Source organism: Thalassophryne amazonica, chromosome 7 (genome assembly GCF_902500255.1).
Source record: "Thalassophryne amazonica chromosome 7, fThaAma1.1, whole genome shotgun sequence".
Classification (NCBI taxonomy): Eukaryota; Metazoa; Chordata; class Actinopteri; order Batrachoidiformes; family Batrachoididae; genus Thalassophryne; species Thalassophryne amazonica.
In genome coordinates this window covers 5,898,658-5,916,442 of record NC_047109.1, presented here as the reverse complement: position 1 = coordinate 5,916,442, position 17,785 = coordinate 5,898,658, and the positions used below count along the sequence as shown (strand labels likewise).

At 42.4% G+C, this 17,785-nt stretch overlaps 1 protein-coding gene across 1 annotated transcript in view; it reads left to right on the top strand.

The window, feature by feature from the left end:
* Positions 1-17,785, top strand: part of adcy3a (adenylate cyclase 3a) — a 359,639-nt gene that overhangs the window by 315,766 nt on the left and 26,088 nt on the right. Inside the window, exon 18 of the mRNA XM_034173754.1 lies at positions 10,648-10,774. Coding sequence (XP_034029645.1) covers positions 10,648-10,774 — 127 coding nt within the window. The remainder of the gene's footprint in view (positions 1-10,647; positions 10,775-17,785) is intronic.

Sequence of the window (17,785 nt, the reverse complement as noted above, 5' to 3'; positions counted from 1 at the left end):
TCATTATCTCCTGACAGCTGTCACTAATTCATGCTTCATCATCTCACTCCATAAAACCCGGACGTCATCTCCACCTCATCGCCGAGATATCATCAAACTGTTCAGGTAGTATTCTCAGCCTTGAAAAGTGAACTGTGTATCAGTCCGAGCTCTTTTTTGCAGCCGTTTTCCTGTGGTGTTCCGTGTCTGTGAGACCGGCGTTCGGTGTGTCCAGCAACGGCTCCGCTGCACACCTCTACCAGATAAGTGGGTAGACAGGAGCTGCACGAGTGTGTGTTAGAGGTGGAGGTGGCATTCCCACCGTTGTTGCTACTGGGTGTGCACACACCCATATCTTATTGTCTCTGCTCCCTGCCAGCAGTACCAGAGCCGACCTTCGAAGACAGTGGCCACCTGGGGACTCGGGACTTGGCGGCTCCAGTATTCTCCGGGTTCGGTGGTGGAGGAAATCGTGTGGTTCCGGTTCATCTCAGGACAGACGTCTTTTATCCTCGAGCCTGCCCACACGTCACCCTTGTGATTGACTGTCTGTAAAATTTCACATTCCTCTGTGTTGTGCTCATTCACAACAGTAAAGTGTTCATATTTGACTCTTTCATTGTCCGTTCATTTGCGCCCCCTGTTGTGGGTCCGTGTCACTACACTTTCCCCAACAAAGTGGAGAACTTCTACTTGTGCAAATGTCTTTTGACTTTGATTTCGTGTACATTTTTAATGATCCGTTCATTTATTGTTAAAATATAAAATGAAACAGCTTTTTAAAAAATAATAAAACAGTTCCTGTTCAAAGAGCATTTTATTTAGAAGCAGGTGATGTTCTGCTGGATTCTTGGGACCAGATGAAGGTCTCTTCTGCAGCTTTGAACTCTGGTGGTGTTGCTGAAAAGCAGAGATGTTTTCTTTCGACTGGACTTCGTGGTGTTCAGCTCATCAATGGAAGTTTGGTTGTCTGCACAGCAAATGTTCCTGATTGGGACAAATAAAAATATTTCTTTAAATATAAAGAAACACTAAACAAGTTTATATATAAAAAAGGGGAAAAAAAACGAGAAAAAAAACGATGGAAAAAACGCCCGAAAAAATAAGTTATTTAAAGTTGAGCTTTTGTGGTGTCTGAAAAAAGCTGTAGCTTTATTTGGTAAAGATAAAAAGACTGAACCATTTAGAAATTAAAGTGTTCACTCAGATCAACTGTGCTAAAAGGCTACGCTAACGTTAGCCGATCATTAAACCTTCAAAGCAGTTCAGTAAACGTCACGTTTTATTTTTACATTATTCTCATCTCGATAAAGCTGCAGAACTAAACTCCGTTGGGCAAACTGGGACTTCGCATATATACAAAAAGTGGGAGATTTCGGACTGAGTGGGTTTGCTCCATCACCCCGGCTGCCTGCCTCGGTCTGCCCAGTGATGATGCCTGAAGGCCGGCTTCTCCGTGCGGGTCGGCCCGCTGTTGCGGTTCGATCAATATCCCACCAAGTCGTCAGTCCTCCCTCGGTCGGCGTCACTCCGAAAAAGTAGCTGAAGAAAAAGCTTCTCCCAGCAGGGTGATGGGAGAATCGTTCTGCTGCTGTTTTTTAAAGCAGTAGATTAAAGGATTCCGACACGTTGACGGATTGGCCTGACGTATTCAATGTGAAAGGCCCATTCTTCTTGCCTGTCATTTCTTCTGTGTCTTAAGTCTGTTCTCACTTCAGTCTTTGCCTCATTATCTATCTCCTCATTTTTCCTCTCTCATTTTGTATGTGTGATGTGACTCTCTATCCCTCTCTGGTGACTAGTTATATTCCTACATGTTAGTCTCTGTCTTGATTCTCTAGCCCCCTCTGACATTTAGCTATGCTCCTGCATGTCTTAGTTGATTGAGCACACCTACTTGAATCTGCAGGTGTCTCTGATTATGTGAGTTACTTATGTGAGAGAGTTACTCTGCTCTATCTTAGTTACGGGTCCATTGTTTGTGTAATGGTTGTTGGAGTCCTGTCCTTAGGTTTCCTTGTGTTTGATTCAAGTTGTGAGTATTCAGTCTGATTTTTGCAACTTATTTCATCTGTGTTTTGTTTTCTGCACTTCCTGGAACACCTACCTGGAGTGAGTGCATTGTATTCCAGTACTCTCCTTTTGGTAGGAAGATATTTCCTCAGTGTTTCCCTATTAATTTCAATTTCAATTCAATTTATTTTCATTTATATACCACCAAATCACAACAGAGTTGCCTCAAGTTTCTTCACACAAGTAAGGTCTAACCTTACTAACCCCCAGAGCAGCAGTGGTAAGGAAAAACTCCCTCTGAGGAAGAAACCTCAAGTAGACCAGACTCAAAGGGGTGATCCTCTGCTTCGCCAAGCTACAGACATAAATTACAGAACAATTCACAAAACGAATATACAGGAAATGCTGTTGGCACACAGGACAGGAGGGTCTCCAGCACAAATACCGCACCCATCTCTGGATGGAGCTGCACCTTAAACAGAGAGAAAAAAAAACAGAATCAGGCATCAGAAAGAGAAGAAATACAGTATAATTTGTCAGCATTAAACAACAAGAAAAACAGGAAATTCTAAGGTGATCGCCAGCCACTAGCCCTAAGCTTCACTAAAAGACCCAGAATTTAGGTAAAGTTGAGGCCGTGGCACGCTCCATTTACTAATAAAATTAATTAAAAAGAGTAAAAAACGTAGAACTATAGTATGCCAGTTAGGGTGGCCCAAAAAAAAAGTTTCAGCTACTACCCAAGGCACCCCCTAATTTTTTTCCTTTTATGAAGTGTACTACCTTGAAAAAAATTTAGCTTCCTAGGGCAATGGGAAGATGATGCTCAATCACCCCCTAATTTTGCCTATTTTCAGCATATAAACGGTTTTCGTATAAGACAATATCGATTGTATTCACTGTATGTTATTTATATTTTATGAGTTTATTTGAATGCTTAAAAATGTGTTATCTCTTATCTATTATTTAATCTCTTAAATAATCTTTAGCTATGCCATTTAACACAGTTGCACTTCAAGTATCAGGAAACAAGAGTTTGCTTGATGATTCCATCATTGCCAGCTTTGATTTCATTTCAGACCTTCTGAAATGGCAAACACCAGAAAAAACAGTGACATTTATTTGATTGGTTTACGAGAAATTAATCCTTTAACAAGTCTGAAACAGCTACCTACAATTAGACATGTATTACAAAGATTTCACGAACTTCTCCAACAGTGTAAATCAGTCAGAAATGCAAGTCATGAAACTGTGGATGAACTGTTTGTAGTATGGGATAAAGCTGCTATTCCAACAGTGCGAAAGAAACATGCAATAGAAAAACTTGACAAGGTGCACAATACACGGCTCCTGTTGAGGGAGAACAAAGTGAGAAACACTCAAACCCAGCAGCTCAGAGAAACAAACTTCAGACAGCAGCTAGACTTACTGTTTGATATTGTGCATATGGATGCAATAGCCAAAATCAAGATCACTGAAGACCAAAAATTCCTTGCTGATCAACGTGGAGAAAGAAAAATGTTCATGGCTACTGAAGACAAAGAGGTAGCTAAGAAACAAGAAAGGACAGATGAAAGACGCAAAAAGGAGGAGCAAAGGAAACGTAAAATCTATGAAACTTTTGCATCACTAGGTGAAAGTAACTGCCAGACAGAAACTATGGATACAAATACTGAGTTCTGAAACTTCAGATGATGAATACCAACCATATACAGTTAAAGTGAAGTCAACAAAAGCAGATGTGCAAAAGAACAGGAGAACAACACACCAGCTGCTTGATGTGAATGTGACAAGTGCTCTGGATCGCAACAAAACTACAGATCGAGAAGCAGTACTGCTGATGGTTCCTATTGCTGCAGCTCTCGAACATGATCCAGCTGCACTTCCTCTTTCACGCAGCACTATCCAGAGGGCAAGGAAGCGAACCAGGAGTGAACTTGGTTCGTCCACACGGTTTTCCAAAATCCAAGTCTGAGTTCTCGGACTTCCTTCAATTAACAGTTAAGCAGTTCTCTTTATTTTTTTTTACCACTCTTCTAAGTTCCTCAGACACGAAATTCAGAGACAGTTTAATTTCATCCAAGTCTTCACCACTTATGGGCTTTTTTTCAGCATGATGAGCAGTTATGGGGAAAGCTTTTACCTTAGTCCATCAAGCCACAACTGGACCGTCCCACAGTGAAAGGCCTGTCCCAGTGTTAGGCCTGCGGTTTCACTGGCTGGCTGGGTGATTAGCTGTCGCAGGAGGCCGGTCTCGGCCCGCTGTTGGCTGACTGGCTGGCTCTATTGTTTTTGTGCATATATTTGCTCATTTTGAAATGGATGCCTGCAACACGTTCAAAAAAGCTGGGACAGTGGTATGTTACATCAACTTTCCTTCTAACAACACTCATTAAGCATTTGGGAACTGAGGACACTAATTAGATTAGATTAGATTAGATTAGATTTATTGGTCCCCGTGGGGAAATTTGTCTTCACCGACTGTATTGTATATTGTATATAACAAGGTTGGGTGTGGGGAGTCCAATGATTTTGGCAGCTGTGTTTGTGATACGTGTGAGTTTGGCCCGATTTGTAACAGAAAGCATGGTAAAGAAACATGAGGAACAGTACAAAATGATGGGTTGAATAATGCTTTGATAAAGTAACAGGCTGACCAGAATTTCCTTTGTTTTATTAACATTTATTTGAAGATGGTTGTCTATGCACCATTTGGTAAAGTGAGTGATTATATTATGGTAATCCAGGATAGATTGATTTTCTGAAAGGAGTGTGAGGATGACTGTATCATCGGAATATTTGAGGTACGATATGATTGGTGAGATGCTTAGGCAGTCATTAGTGTAGAGAATGTACAGGAATGGGCTCAACACACACCCTTTGGGACCCCGGTGTTAATGGTAAGTACAGGGGATGTGGTTGAGCCCACCCTTACTGCCTGTAGTCTATCTGTGAGAAAGTTGTGGATGAGGTGACTCAGATGGGGAGGAATGTTGAGATGCTAAAAGTTCTGGATCAGCAAATGTTTCTGTAAGTAATTAAAGGCAGAACTGAAATCTACGAATAGTATCCTAGCGAAGTTGCCTGGGGAATCCAGATGCTGAAGGAGAAGGTGCAGCAGGCAGGCCAATTGTTGAATTGTTTGATGTACGACTTTAGTTGTTCAACAGTCTGGGGTCTCTGTTGTCGTATTTTGCCCTTCATAATGCACCACACATTTTCAATGGGCAACAGGTCTGGACGGCAGGCAGGCCAGTCTAGTACCTGCACTCTTTTACTACGAAGCCACGCTGTTGTATCACGTACAGAATGTGGCTTGACATTGTCTTACTGAAATAAGCAGGGACGTCCCTGAAAAAGACGTTGCTTGGATGGCAGCATGTGTTGCTCCAAAACCTGGATGTACCTTTCAGCATTGATGGTGCCATCACAGATGTGTAAGTTGCCCATGTCATGGGCACTAACACACCCCCATACCATCACAGTTGCTGGCTTTTGAACTTTGCGCTGGTAACAATCTGGATGGTCTTTTTCTTCTTTTATGCGGAGGACCCGTGTCCATGATTTCCAAAAATAATTTGAAATGTGGACTCATCAGACCACAGCACACTTTTCCACTTTGCGTCTGTCCATTTCAAATGAGCTCGGGCCCAGGGAAGGCAGCGGCGTTTCTGGATCTTGTTGATGTATGGCTTTTGCTTTGCATGGTAGAGTTTTAACTTACACTTGTAGATGTAGCGACAAACTGTGTTAACTGACAATGGTTTTCTGAAGTGTTCCTTTCCACAATGATGTTGGTTTTTAATGCATTGCCGCCTGAGGGATCGAAGGTCACGGGCATTCAGTGTTAGTTTTTGGCCTTGTGGCTTACGTGTAGAAAGTTCTCCAGATTCTCTGAATCTTCTGATTATATTGTGGACTGTAGATGATGGAATCCCTAAATTCCTTGCAATTGACTGTTGAGAAACATTGTTCTTAAACTGTTGGACTATTTTTTCATGCAGTTGTTCACAAATTGGTGATTCTCACCCCATCTTGGTTTGTGAACGACTGAGCCTTTTGGGGATGCAACGTTTACACCTAATCATGACACTCACCTGTTTCCAATTCAGTGTTCTTTGAGCATTCATCAGCTTTCCCAGTCTTTTGTTGCCTCGTCCCAATGTTTTTGAAATGTGTTGCAGGCATCCATTTCAAAATTAGCAAATTGCACAAAAACAATAAAGTTTATCAGTTTGAACATTAATCTTGTCTTTGTGGCGTATTCAATTGAATATAGGTTGAAGAGGATTTGCAAATCATTGTATTCTGTTTTTATTTACATTTTACACAATGTCCCAACTTAATTGGAATTGGGGTTGTAGATTGACTCTGTTGGAGGCTGGTATCAAAATTAAATATTTTTTAAAACTGATTGTTAGGTCATAGTTTGTTGCAGCAAGTGCAAACTGAGTAGTTATTGTTTGCAGGCCCTGTTCTTTGTGGGCTATGTAGGCATAGTCATCTGCAAATAGGAAATAGATTTGCATTCTATTGCAAATCTGCAAGTAGAATGCATAGTCTTTGTCCTGGCTCTTAATCTTGCAAGGTTGAAGAGACCTCCATCAGACCTGGTCTGTATGTACACACATCTCTCTTCACCTGTGCATGCCTCCCCAATCACTGCTGCAAAGACAAGCCCAAATAGGATCAGAGCCAGGACACAGCCTTGTTTGACTGTATTTGTAATGGCAAATGGGTCAGATAGTTCCTGATTGATTATCACATGCCAATATATGCCTTGGTGGAACTGCTTGATGATGTTAATTGAGCATCGTGGGGATCCTAAATGTGGGAGCAGTTTCCATGGGCCATCTCTGCCAACAGTATCAAAGGTTTTGTTTAGGTCTATGAATGTTACAAAAAGACAATGGTGCTGTTCAATGCACTTTTCCTCCAGCTATCTAAAAAACAAGATCATATCACCTGTGCTTAGCCCGGTGTCACTGACTGAACTGTCCCCCCTAAAAATCAGTTCACCTTGCCTTCAAGATATTGTCTCTTGTGTTCAGTGATGTAATGGAGTATGTTCTTTGCCCACAGTGGACAGTAATAAGATGCCCCTGTAGTTGTTACAATCTTGCTTGTCACCTTTGTTTTTATAGCTGATTAAGATGATGGCATCTTTGAGGTCTTGGGAGAGTTTTCCATTTTCCCAGAAGCAGCATAAGAGATCTAAGAGTGCTGCAGTGACGGGTGGGCCTCCATGTTGTAATTTCTGCTGGGATGCCATCTGGGCAATCTTTACCTTGATTTAGTTTCTTTAATGCCTTTTGCACCTCATGGTATGTTGGAGGAGCATCTAGATGGTAAAGTGGTGGTCTGTGAGTGACATGTTCTAGAGCAGCTGCAGATATTTCAACAGGTCTGTTTAGTAATTCCTGGAAGTGTCATCGCCATTGAGATAGAATTTGACAACCTTCTTTTAGTATTGTAGCCCCATCAGTTTGAGGGTCTGTATATGATCTTCTATGGCTGAAAGTTAAAAGACTGCTGGACCCACTATCAGAGCACGGTTAAAGAGGAAAAAAGGGAATATTTTGCAAAAATTACATGTGTTGATTAAGACTATTGACTCTGTGTGTTTCACACAATGTCTGTTTGGATGCTTCTCCTGATGTGCAAGAACTTTCTGCATTTCTCTATTGGAAAGGTTGCCACCATCAGGGCTCTTATCACAGCTCCATATTCTGACCCCACTGTTCCGTTCCCTTGCTGTGCTGTTTTTACTCTGTTTGAGTGGGTGACTTTTGCACTTTTAGAGGATGTGCTTGGCCATATTAAACCTTCAGGTTCCCCCATGATCCTGTCCCGCCATGATTTATTTAAGGAAATTTTAACTAGTATAGGGCAGTCTGTCCTTGCTATTGTAAATTGCAGTCTGTCCTCCAGTAGGTTCCTGTGAATTTTAAATATGCAGTAGTGCATCCACTGCTTAAGAAACCTGGCCTTGATCACACTGTGCTGGCTAATTATAGGCCCATTTCCAAGCTGCCTTTTCTTTCTAAAGTTTTAGCGAAAATTGTTTTTTTGTCAACTGAAACGGTTTTTAGATGAGAACAGCATCCTGGAGGTGTTTTAGTCAGGTTTTAAAACCCTTCATAGTACAGAATCTGCTTTAATAAGGATTTTTAAGGAGACCTTTTTTGCACGTTACTCTTGTAACCACATTGTTTTGATTTTGCTTGATTTAACTGCTGGCTTCATATCAGTGTTGTGTTTGTTTGACACAGCAACAAGCCGTGTGTCGGTTGTAACACTGCATGTTGTTTGTGTGACAGAGTGACAAGCTGCGTGTCGGTTCTAACACTTAGTGTTGTCTTTGTCTGACAGAGTGATGAGCTGCATGTTGGTTCTAACACTGTTTGTCTGACAGAGCGACGAGCGCGTTTCGGTTCTAACACTGAGTCTTGTGTTTGTCTGAAGGACCTGTCACATTGGCGTATTCGTAGAGCTGCTCATTACAGCATATCGTCTACGCTGTAATGAGCACCTCTCCGCCCACTTCACGAGGAGTTTTTTCTCAATACGCAGCAGTATGTTGAGCGCTACACGCGTAGGACGGAAGAAATTAAACCTGTTTAATTTTCTTCGGCGTACAGCACAGCATGGAGCTTTCAAGCGAGTACACGCAGCGCCCAGCTACTGTCCGCTATTGTGAGCCCGCCCACGCTTCAACACGGTACTGTACGCCACTTCACATCTCCCTGTTGTTCTTCTGGAGCTATAAATGCTGCAAGATCATTGCTTCACTTTATCATACTGGACTAATTATATGAGGACTGTTTCACTGTGTCGCATCGTTTCATAAAAGCGCTCTCTCACACACACTCTCTCTCTCTCTCTCTCTCTCTCTCTCTGTCTGTCTAATCAGAGCTGTGACTCTTTAAAATAAACGCGCACTTGCTGTATGTTGGTGCGCTCATCAAACGCCCTGATCGATCAGTCTGAGCAAAGCTGAAAAGAGCTGTGACTCTAAAATAAATGCGCACTCACTGCATAAAAAAATAATAATAATAATAATAATGTTAAATGACTTTGTTTTTGAGCCGCACCACACCATGCAGTAGAGAATAGAGCGCAGTTCCACAGAGGCAGAAAATAGCACTGAAACTGGTGTGGCATGGCACACGCGACTGTGTGCACACATTAAAATGTGAACACACGCAGCTGCAACTATGAACGAACACTGTTAAAGGCTGAGTACATGCGTATTTTGGGCGTATTTAAATGAAACACAACACTGCAATGAGCAGCTCTACAAATATGCCACTGTGACAGGCCCTTGACAGAGCGACGAGCCGTGTGTCGGTTCTAACACTGAGTGTTATGTTTGTCTGACAGAGCGACGAGCCGTGTGTCAGTTCTAACACTGAGTGTTGTGTTTGTTTGACTGAGTGATGAGCTGTGTGTTGGTTCTAACACTGTGTTTGTTTGACAGAGTGACGAGCCGCATGTCGGTTCCAACACTGAGTGTTGTGTTTGTCTGACAGAGTGAGGAGCCACGTGTCGGTTCTAACACTGAGTGTTATGTTTGCTTGACAGAGCAACGAGCTGCATGTTGGTCCTAACATTGAATGTTGTTTGTTTGACAGAGCGACGAGTCGCGTTTCGGTTCTAACACTGAGTGTTGTTTGTCTGACAGAGCGACGAGCCGTGTGTTGGTTCTAACACTGAGTGTTGTGTTTGTTTGACAGAGCGATGAGCCACGTGTCGGTTCTAACAGTGAATGCTGTGTTTGTTTGATAGAGCTACGTGTCGGTTCTAACACTGCATGTTGTTTGCCTGACAGAGCGACGAGTGTGTGTCGGTTCTAACACTAAGTGTTGTGTTTGTTTGACAGAGCGACGACCCGTGTGTCGGTTCTAACACTGAGTGTTGTGTTTGTTTGACAGAGTGACGAGCTGCGTGTTGGTTCTAACACTATGTTTGTTTGACAGAGCGATGAGCTGTGTGTCGGTTCTAACACTGAGTGTTGTGTTTTCTTGACAGAGCGACGAGCCGCGTGTTAGTTCTAACACTGAGTGTTGTGTTTGTCTGACAGAGCGATGAGCCACGTGTCGGTTCTAACACTGAGTGTTGTGTTTGTCTGACAGAGCGACGAGCCGCGTGTCGGATCTAACACTGAGTGTTGTGTTTGTCTGACAGAGTGACGAGCCGCGTGTCAGTTCTAACACTGAGTGTTGTGTTTGCTTGACAGAGCGATGAGCCGCGTGTTGGTTCTAACACTTAGTGTTGTGTTTGTCTGACAGAGCGATGAGCCACGTGTCGGTTCTAACACTGAGTGTTGTGTTTGTCTGACAGAGTGACGAGCCGCGTGTCAGTTCTAACACTGAGTGTTGTGTTTGCTTGACAGAGCGACGAGCCGCGTGTCGGATCTAACACTGAGTGTTGTGTTTGTCTGACAGAGCGATGAGCCACGTGTCGGTTCTAACACTGAGTGTTGTGTTTGTCTGACAGAGTGACGAGCCGCGTGTCAGTTCTAACACTGAGTGTTGTGTTTGCTTGACAGAGCGATGAGCCGCGTGTTGGTTCTAACACTTAGTGTTGTGTTTGCTTGACAGAGCAACGAGCCGCGTGTTGGTTCTAACAATGAATGTTGTGTTTGCTTGACAGAGGGACAAGCTGTCTGAGTCCGAGCGATGGCAGCACCTGGCGGACCTGGCAGACTTTGCTTTGGCCATGAAGGTTACACTGATGAACATCAACTACCAGTCATTCAACAACTTCATGCTTCGCATTGGTTAGTGTTCATGTGTTCATTGATTTTATTTCACCCAGTTGAAAAAACAACAGTCCCATGTTGTTGACCACAGTTACTGACAAATCTTCACTCGTAAATAAAGATAGCTAGAGGTGGGGGTTTATTGTCCACCAAGCCTTTCTGCTTTAAAATATACGAGGTCTGTCCATAAAGTATCGTACCTTTTTATTTTTTTTTTAAACTATATGGATTTTATTCATGTGTTTTCACGTCAGACAAGCTTCAACCCTCGTGCGCATGCGTGAGTTCTTCCACGCCTGTCGGTGACGTCATTCGCCTGTGAGCACGCCTTGTGGAAGGAGTGGTCCCGCCCCGTCGTCGGATTTTCATTGTCTGGAAATGGCAGAATGATTTGGGGTTTTTTTCCATCAGAATTTTTTCAGAAGCTGTTAGAGACTGGCACCTGGAAACCATTCGAAAAATTTATCTGGCTTTCGGTGAAAATTTTATGGGCTTCACAGAGAATAAGGACTATTACTATAGCTTTAAGGACGGCCCACAATGGCGCTCGGCGTGCCGCGCTCCGAGCCGCGACGACAGGCACGAACCACCGGATTATTTCTAAACGGATGGCTGTGTGGAGCTGGGACCGTCGTGTGCACTTTCTCTGGTTATCACAAGAGCTGGACATCAACCATTTTCCGGCAGATTTCACTTTTAACAAGAGATTTTGTCGTGGAAAGCTGTGCGGAGGCTTTGTGCATCACGACCAATTCACTGTTCGTGCGAGACAAAGAACGCCTCCGTTTCGGCATGTTAGAGGACAAGTTGCGACATGCCTATCTCGGCTTTCAATGCTTACCAGTCGAGTGAGTTATAAGAGAAATTGTGGAGAGCTGGGCATGTGCATTCAATGGAAGGCTCATTAAAAGTCTGCTAATGAGTCTTTCATTGGATTCAGGTGTGTTGGAGCAGGGAGACAACTAAGAGTGTCAGGAAGGTGGCTCTCGAGGACCGAACTTGGCCACCCCTGATCTACAGTCTATAATATAATCAGAAGATTCAGAGAATCTGGAGAACTTTCTACACATAAGCGGCAAGGCCAAAAACCAAGATTGAATGCCAATGACCTTCGATCCCTCAGGTGGCACTGCATTAAAAACGACATCATTGTGTGAAGGATCTTACCGCGTGGGCTCAAGAACACTTCAGAAAACCATTGTCAGTTAACACAGTTTGTCACTGCATCTACAAATGCAAGTTCAAACTCTACCATGCAAAGCTAAAGCCATACATCAACAAGATCCAGAAATGCTGCCGCCTTCTCTGGGCACAAACTCATTTGAAATGAACAGACGCAAAGTGGAAAAGTGTGCTGCGGTCTGATGAGTCCACATTTCAAATTGTTTTTAGAAATCATGGACTCCTTGTCCTCCAGACAAAAGAGGAAAAATACCATCCAGATTGTTACCAGCGCAAAGTTCAAAAGCCAGCATTTGTGTGGTATGAGGGTGTGTTAGTGCCCATGGCATGGACAACTTACACATCTGTGATGGCACCATCAATGCTGAAAGGTACATCCAGGTTTAGGAGCAACACATGCTGCCATCCAAGCCACATTCTGTTACAACAGCGTGGCTTCATAATAAAAGATTGCAGGTCCAGACCTGTGCAATTTGTTCATAGTTTAGCATAGTTCTTACACATGCAGTAGTTCACTGGTCCCTGTCTTCATGGCTGATTGTGCTGACTCTGTGTGCCCATTCAGTTAGCACTGGCCCAGAAAAGTTGTGTTCACCAAATGCTTCAGGAATCCACTTTTCCAGAAAGGCATGCATGTAACCTCCTTCTGCTGACTCGGGTAGTCTGTGCTGATTCTCTCCTCCGTTTCGGGCACTTGGCCAGCCAGTGATTTTAGTTCCCCCGGTAGTCCCTGAATAGCATTCAGTAGTCCATCAAATCTTCATACAAAATCTTTCATTGTGTGAATGCTGCCAAGAATGAGGCCTGAGCTAGTTAACTCGTTGTTACTAGCACTGGAGCTTGCTAGTCGGCTGGCTGTCATCTGCAATTTATTAGTGGATTTTGAAGCTTTGGTTGGCGGCTTCAAGGGCATTATAGCTGTTTCTTAAATTTAGCCCCAGTAGCAACTGTTCAGTAATTCCTAGAGAATGTCTGATTGCTTTTCTACAAATTTTACATCTGAGCTTTCTAACACACGTCCGCCTATCAGTGCGCCATCACCGAAAGCCCCAGCAACAATGCTACTGTTGTTAACCCTCTGGGGCCGACGCCGTCGTATACGACAGCTAAGACCAAGCTTTACTAAATTATAAATAACCTTTTAATGATATGAAATAGAAACTTACTTTTTTTTTTTACTGAAAAGTTACCTCCAGGGACCTTTGAGCCAGCCATCGGCCATCTTTGTACTCCTCATAGAAGCTGTGTGATGACGTGCACAATGTGAGTGTCCAATCGGAATTGTTTCACTGTCACATGGTTTTCCTAAATCCAATCGTAGGGCAGATTTACCTCACGTGAAAAGCCAAAGATCGTTTTCAGGAGTGATATGTTACTAGTTGACCCATTTGAATAGCCCCTTGGGTGCTCCAATGAGTACATACTATTCCAATACGCCCTGCGCCATTATGCACAGCGATCAGTGAAAGTGAGCAGACGGAGGGCCTCTGATGACAATCTCACATGCTCAAACAAAGAGTGTGTAACTATCAGGATTTCTCCACTAGTTTGCATGTGAATGTTACTGGATAACTCTGTTGCTTTCTCTGCATAAAGCACTGTTTACCATATCAAAATAACAAAACGCATAGACCATTTTGTATATATTGTTCAAAATGTGCATTTGTGTTTATTGTTTGAACCTTTTTGTTGTACAGTCTTTCACACAGGACCTCAAATTACCTTTATAAAGTGTCAAAACAGTTGTTTATTATAGTTTGCTGTGTGTTTTCCATAAATGTGTGTGGAAAGTAATTTTTCGCTTTATTTTTTCCTTGCCTATTTTTGATTGTAAACCTTTATTACACTTATAAAACACAACAAAAACATATATAATCTGAAAGCACAGGTTGTCCTGAAAAAAAAGAGACAAAAAACTTGATTGTGGGATGCAGAGAGAGTTGTTAACAGCAATAATAAAACATTTATGCCAGGCGAGTGAACTGTCCAAAAAATGCCCTCCGACCCCAGAGGGTTAAGGAGATCTGAGGCTGAAACCCAAGAGTAGACACACAAAGAGAACACATATAAAATGAAGGTGTTTGTTACTGTAATGAAATGATTCTAAAATGAGAGCAATAAACAAAGGCAGATTCCAGGAGTACACAAGACGGAAGTCTGTAGATAAGCACAGGAAAACTACTTGAGAACACACCAGAAACAAACCAAGAAATGACTGGTAGCAAACGAAGAGTCACCAGTAACAGAGGGTACATAGTGTCACACTGAAACACTGCTGGGGGGAGATTACTAATTGGAAACAGGTTCGAACTGATCGACTGAATTAGATTAGAGATTAGATTAGGTAGAACTTTATTAATTATAATTAATTATTAAGACTCCCTCAGGGAAATTGAGGTTCCAGCAGCATGAGTAAGGAAACCAGACAGGGGATTGTGCAACAAGAGGACACCAGAGGGAGGCAAAGAAGGGCACACACTGTCAGGGAGACAGAGACAAGTCAAACCAAAAAAGAAAAACAGTCATCAGGGATCAAACGTAAGGATCATGACAGCTGTATCTAGTGTCATGTTTCCGCATCCGCTGTTTGAGATTGAATGATGCCAGCAGCCTGAGATAAGAAGTTGTGTCCGACTCTCTAAATATTTAATGTTGGCTTGTGACTCCAACCTTTCTTTGTGGATAATGGAATCATTTATCAGTACCATACAGTTTTTTAGCTTTTTGACAGGAGTGTATGAGGCCTGTAAGCCAAAAGCAACAACAATAAGGCCAACATGACAGAAAGCTGCTTTATCGTCACTAGCGGGTGCTGCAGACTGGTAGGCACAATCAGATGCCGTCCTACAGTATATGTTTATGCCTGACTACAATGTGATAACCACGGTGGTCTGTCAGCGAGACCAAGCTTGTGCTAAGTGTGATCAAAAGCTGTTCTAATTTACGGATTCAGCTAACAGAAACACCCTGTCTGCCAGTATTGTGCAGTGGTGGGCACAGCTAACCAAAAACTTTGCTTCAATAACAGTTAATCCGCTAACTGAAAAATGATCTTTTGTAAAGCTAAACTGATAAACCCCTAAAAAAAATCACAGAAGTTACAGATAAAAGCTAAACTGATAACTTTCAGTATTGACTTCAGTACACTAGCACCTACTGACACAACGAGGCAGCGCTTCTGTGTCAGATCAGGCTTCTTTCAGCAAAAGAGACCTGATGACCAGAGAGAAAGCGGAGAGAAAGAGGGAGAATAAACACAATTTCTCTTCACACCATACAGATTCACTGGCATATCACCCAGGTCATGCACAGGCAGACACTTTTGACCTATGGTTAAAATTTTAAACAAACTAATTCCGGACAAGATATTTAAATTAGAGTCACATCTGTCATTTTATAAAGTGAAAATATCAGCTATATGTTTTAGTTTTAAAGTAATGCACTAATTTTGAAGGCTTTTAGAAACACATACATGCCGCAGTGCATTATGGGTAAATTAGTTTCCTGACAGACATGAGTGGTTGGTTGGTTGGTATAACATGCACAACTTACTGAAACATGTGGTAGGTTTTACAAATAAATCTGTATTTGTAAATATGTAATTTTTCCATTTGTGGATTCAGTACTTTTAGCAAAGTTGCCCTGTTGAGCTATCCCATAATCCTTTGTGTGCCCCATAGAGTTGTTGCAGTCTAAACAGCACAGATAATCCACATGACAACAATTGTAAATGAACATTATACTACCAATATGTACATTTGTATGCTTTTCATCAAGTTAATAAGAGGCTGCATGCATCAGACCCTGAAAACTTGCTAAAACAAATATTCCAATAAATCCATGTCTGCTACGTATAATCTGCGTGGAATTTAATAAACACAAACTGAATTTCAGACATTTTATATATATTACTCTGGAACAAAGCTGTTGTTGTTGTAAAGGACAATAAGCAGGATGTTAAAGAGCAAAATTCACTTTCCCCCCAGAATGACATGAGCTCACAACAACGTGGTGCTACGTGGCGCACAGCAACGCCGTGATGAAGCCTCACGGGACATGTTCTGGCATGTCCAGGCACATCCACAATTTCTCGGATAATCACTCAATGAAAAACCACCGACAGCTGTCTGAACGCCATCTCAAAGCCGTCCTGTGAGACCAAAACGGAGGTGTTCCTTTGACTTGCTCCATCAGCAAATCGGTCGTGACGCGCGAAGCCTCCGCTCGGCTTTCCATGACAAAATCTCTTGTTAAAAGTAAAATCTGCCGGAAAATGGTTGACGTCCAGCTCTTGTGATAACCAGAGAAATGGCACACGATGGTCACGGATCCAGACAGCCATCCGTTTAGAAATGAAATGGTCGTTCAGCCTGTCGATTGCGGCTTCGGAGCGCGGCGCGCCCCACAGCCGCTGGGGGCCGTCCTTAAAGCGACAGTAACACTCCTTATTCTCTACCAAGCCCGTAACATTTTCACCGAAAGCCAGATGGCGGCACGGAGCGCAGCGCACCGAGCGTCCTTAAAGCTGTAGTAACAGTCCTTATTCTCTGTGAAGCCCGTAAAATTTTCACCGAAAGCCAGATAAATTTTTCTAATGGTTTCCAGGTGCCAGTCTCTAACAGTTTCTGAAAAAATTCTGATGGAAAAAAAGCCCAAATCATTCCGCCATTTCCTGACAATGAAAATCCGCCGAGGGGGTGGACCAAGCCTGCTCACAGGCGAATGACGCAACCGACAGGCGTGGAAAAACTCACGCATGCGCACAAGGGTTCAAGCTTGTCTGACGCAATCACACGTGATTCAAATCCATATGGTTTTTGAAAAAAAATAAGGTCGGATACTTTTCTAATAGACCTCATATATGCATAAAGTGGATAAGTAAATCATATTGGTAACAAGTCATGTAAAAAGTATTCAAATAAATAAATAATGAAGGAAAAAACAAAAACAAATAAGTGACAATAATTAAGGAGCATTTTTTCACACAATGCACCACTTATTGGCCACCTATAACGTGTTCGACTGTGAACCTACATGCACAGCACAAGTGCAATATGCTAAAGATTGTGTCCAGGCCCACACGGGCTCACAGAAGTATCGAAAGATTGTATTTGACATATGGGATGGAAGAATACAAAACAAAACAAAACAAAAAAACAAGACAGAGTATTCATAAAGTTTGAGGAAACGAAAGAGTAATGGTGAATTCTAAAAATGGAGACCAGGTATTGATGAATTTCTATCTGGACTTAGATCTATTATATCTAAGCTTCTCCAGTGGAATCAGAGGTAACATGTCCTTAACCCAGGATATAAATAATGGAGGCTTCTCAGACTTCCAGTTACGAAGGATAAGCCTCCAAGCCTGGAGCGAGCCAAAGGCCACAAAATTAGATTGGGGGGTAGTTATGTTCATGTCCTTGTCTGGCACACCAAATATACAACCCCTGGCAAAAATTATGGAATCACCGGCCTCGGAGGATGTTCATTCAGTTGTTTAATTTTGTAGAAAAAAAGCAGATCACACACATGACACAAAACTAAAGTCATTTCAAATGGCAACTTTCTGGCTTTAAGAAACACTATAAGAAATCAAGAAAAAAAGATTGTGGCAGTCAGTAACGGTTACTTTTTTAGACCAAGCAGAGGGAAAAAATATGGAGTCACTCAATTCTGAGGAAAAAATTATGGAATCACCCTGTAAATTTTCATTCCCAAAACTAACACCTGCATCATATCAGATCTGCTCATTAGTCTGCATCTAAAAATGAGTGATCACACCTTGGAGAGCTGTTGCATCAAGTGGACTGACATGAATCATGGCTCCAACACGAGAGATGTCAGTTG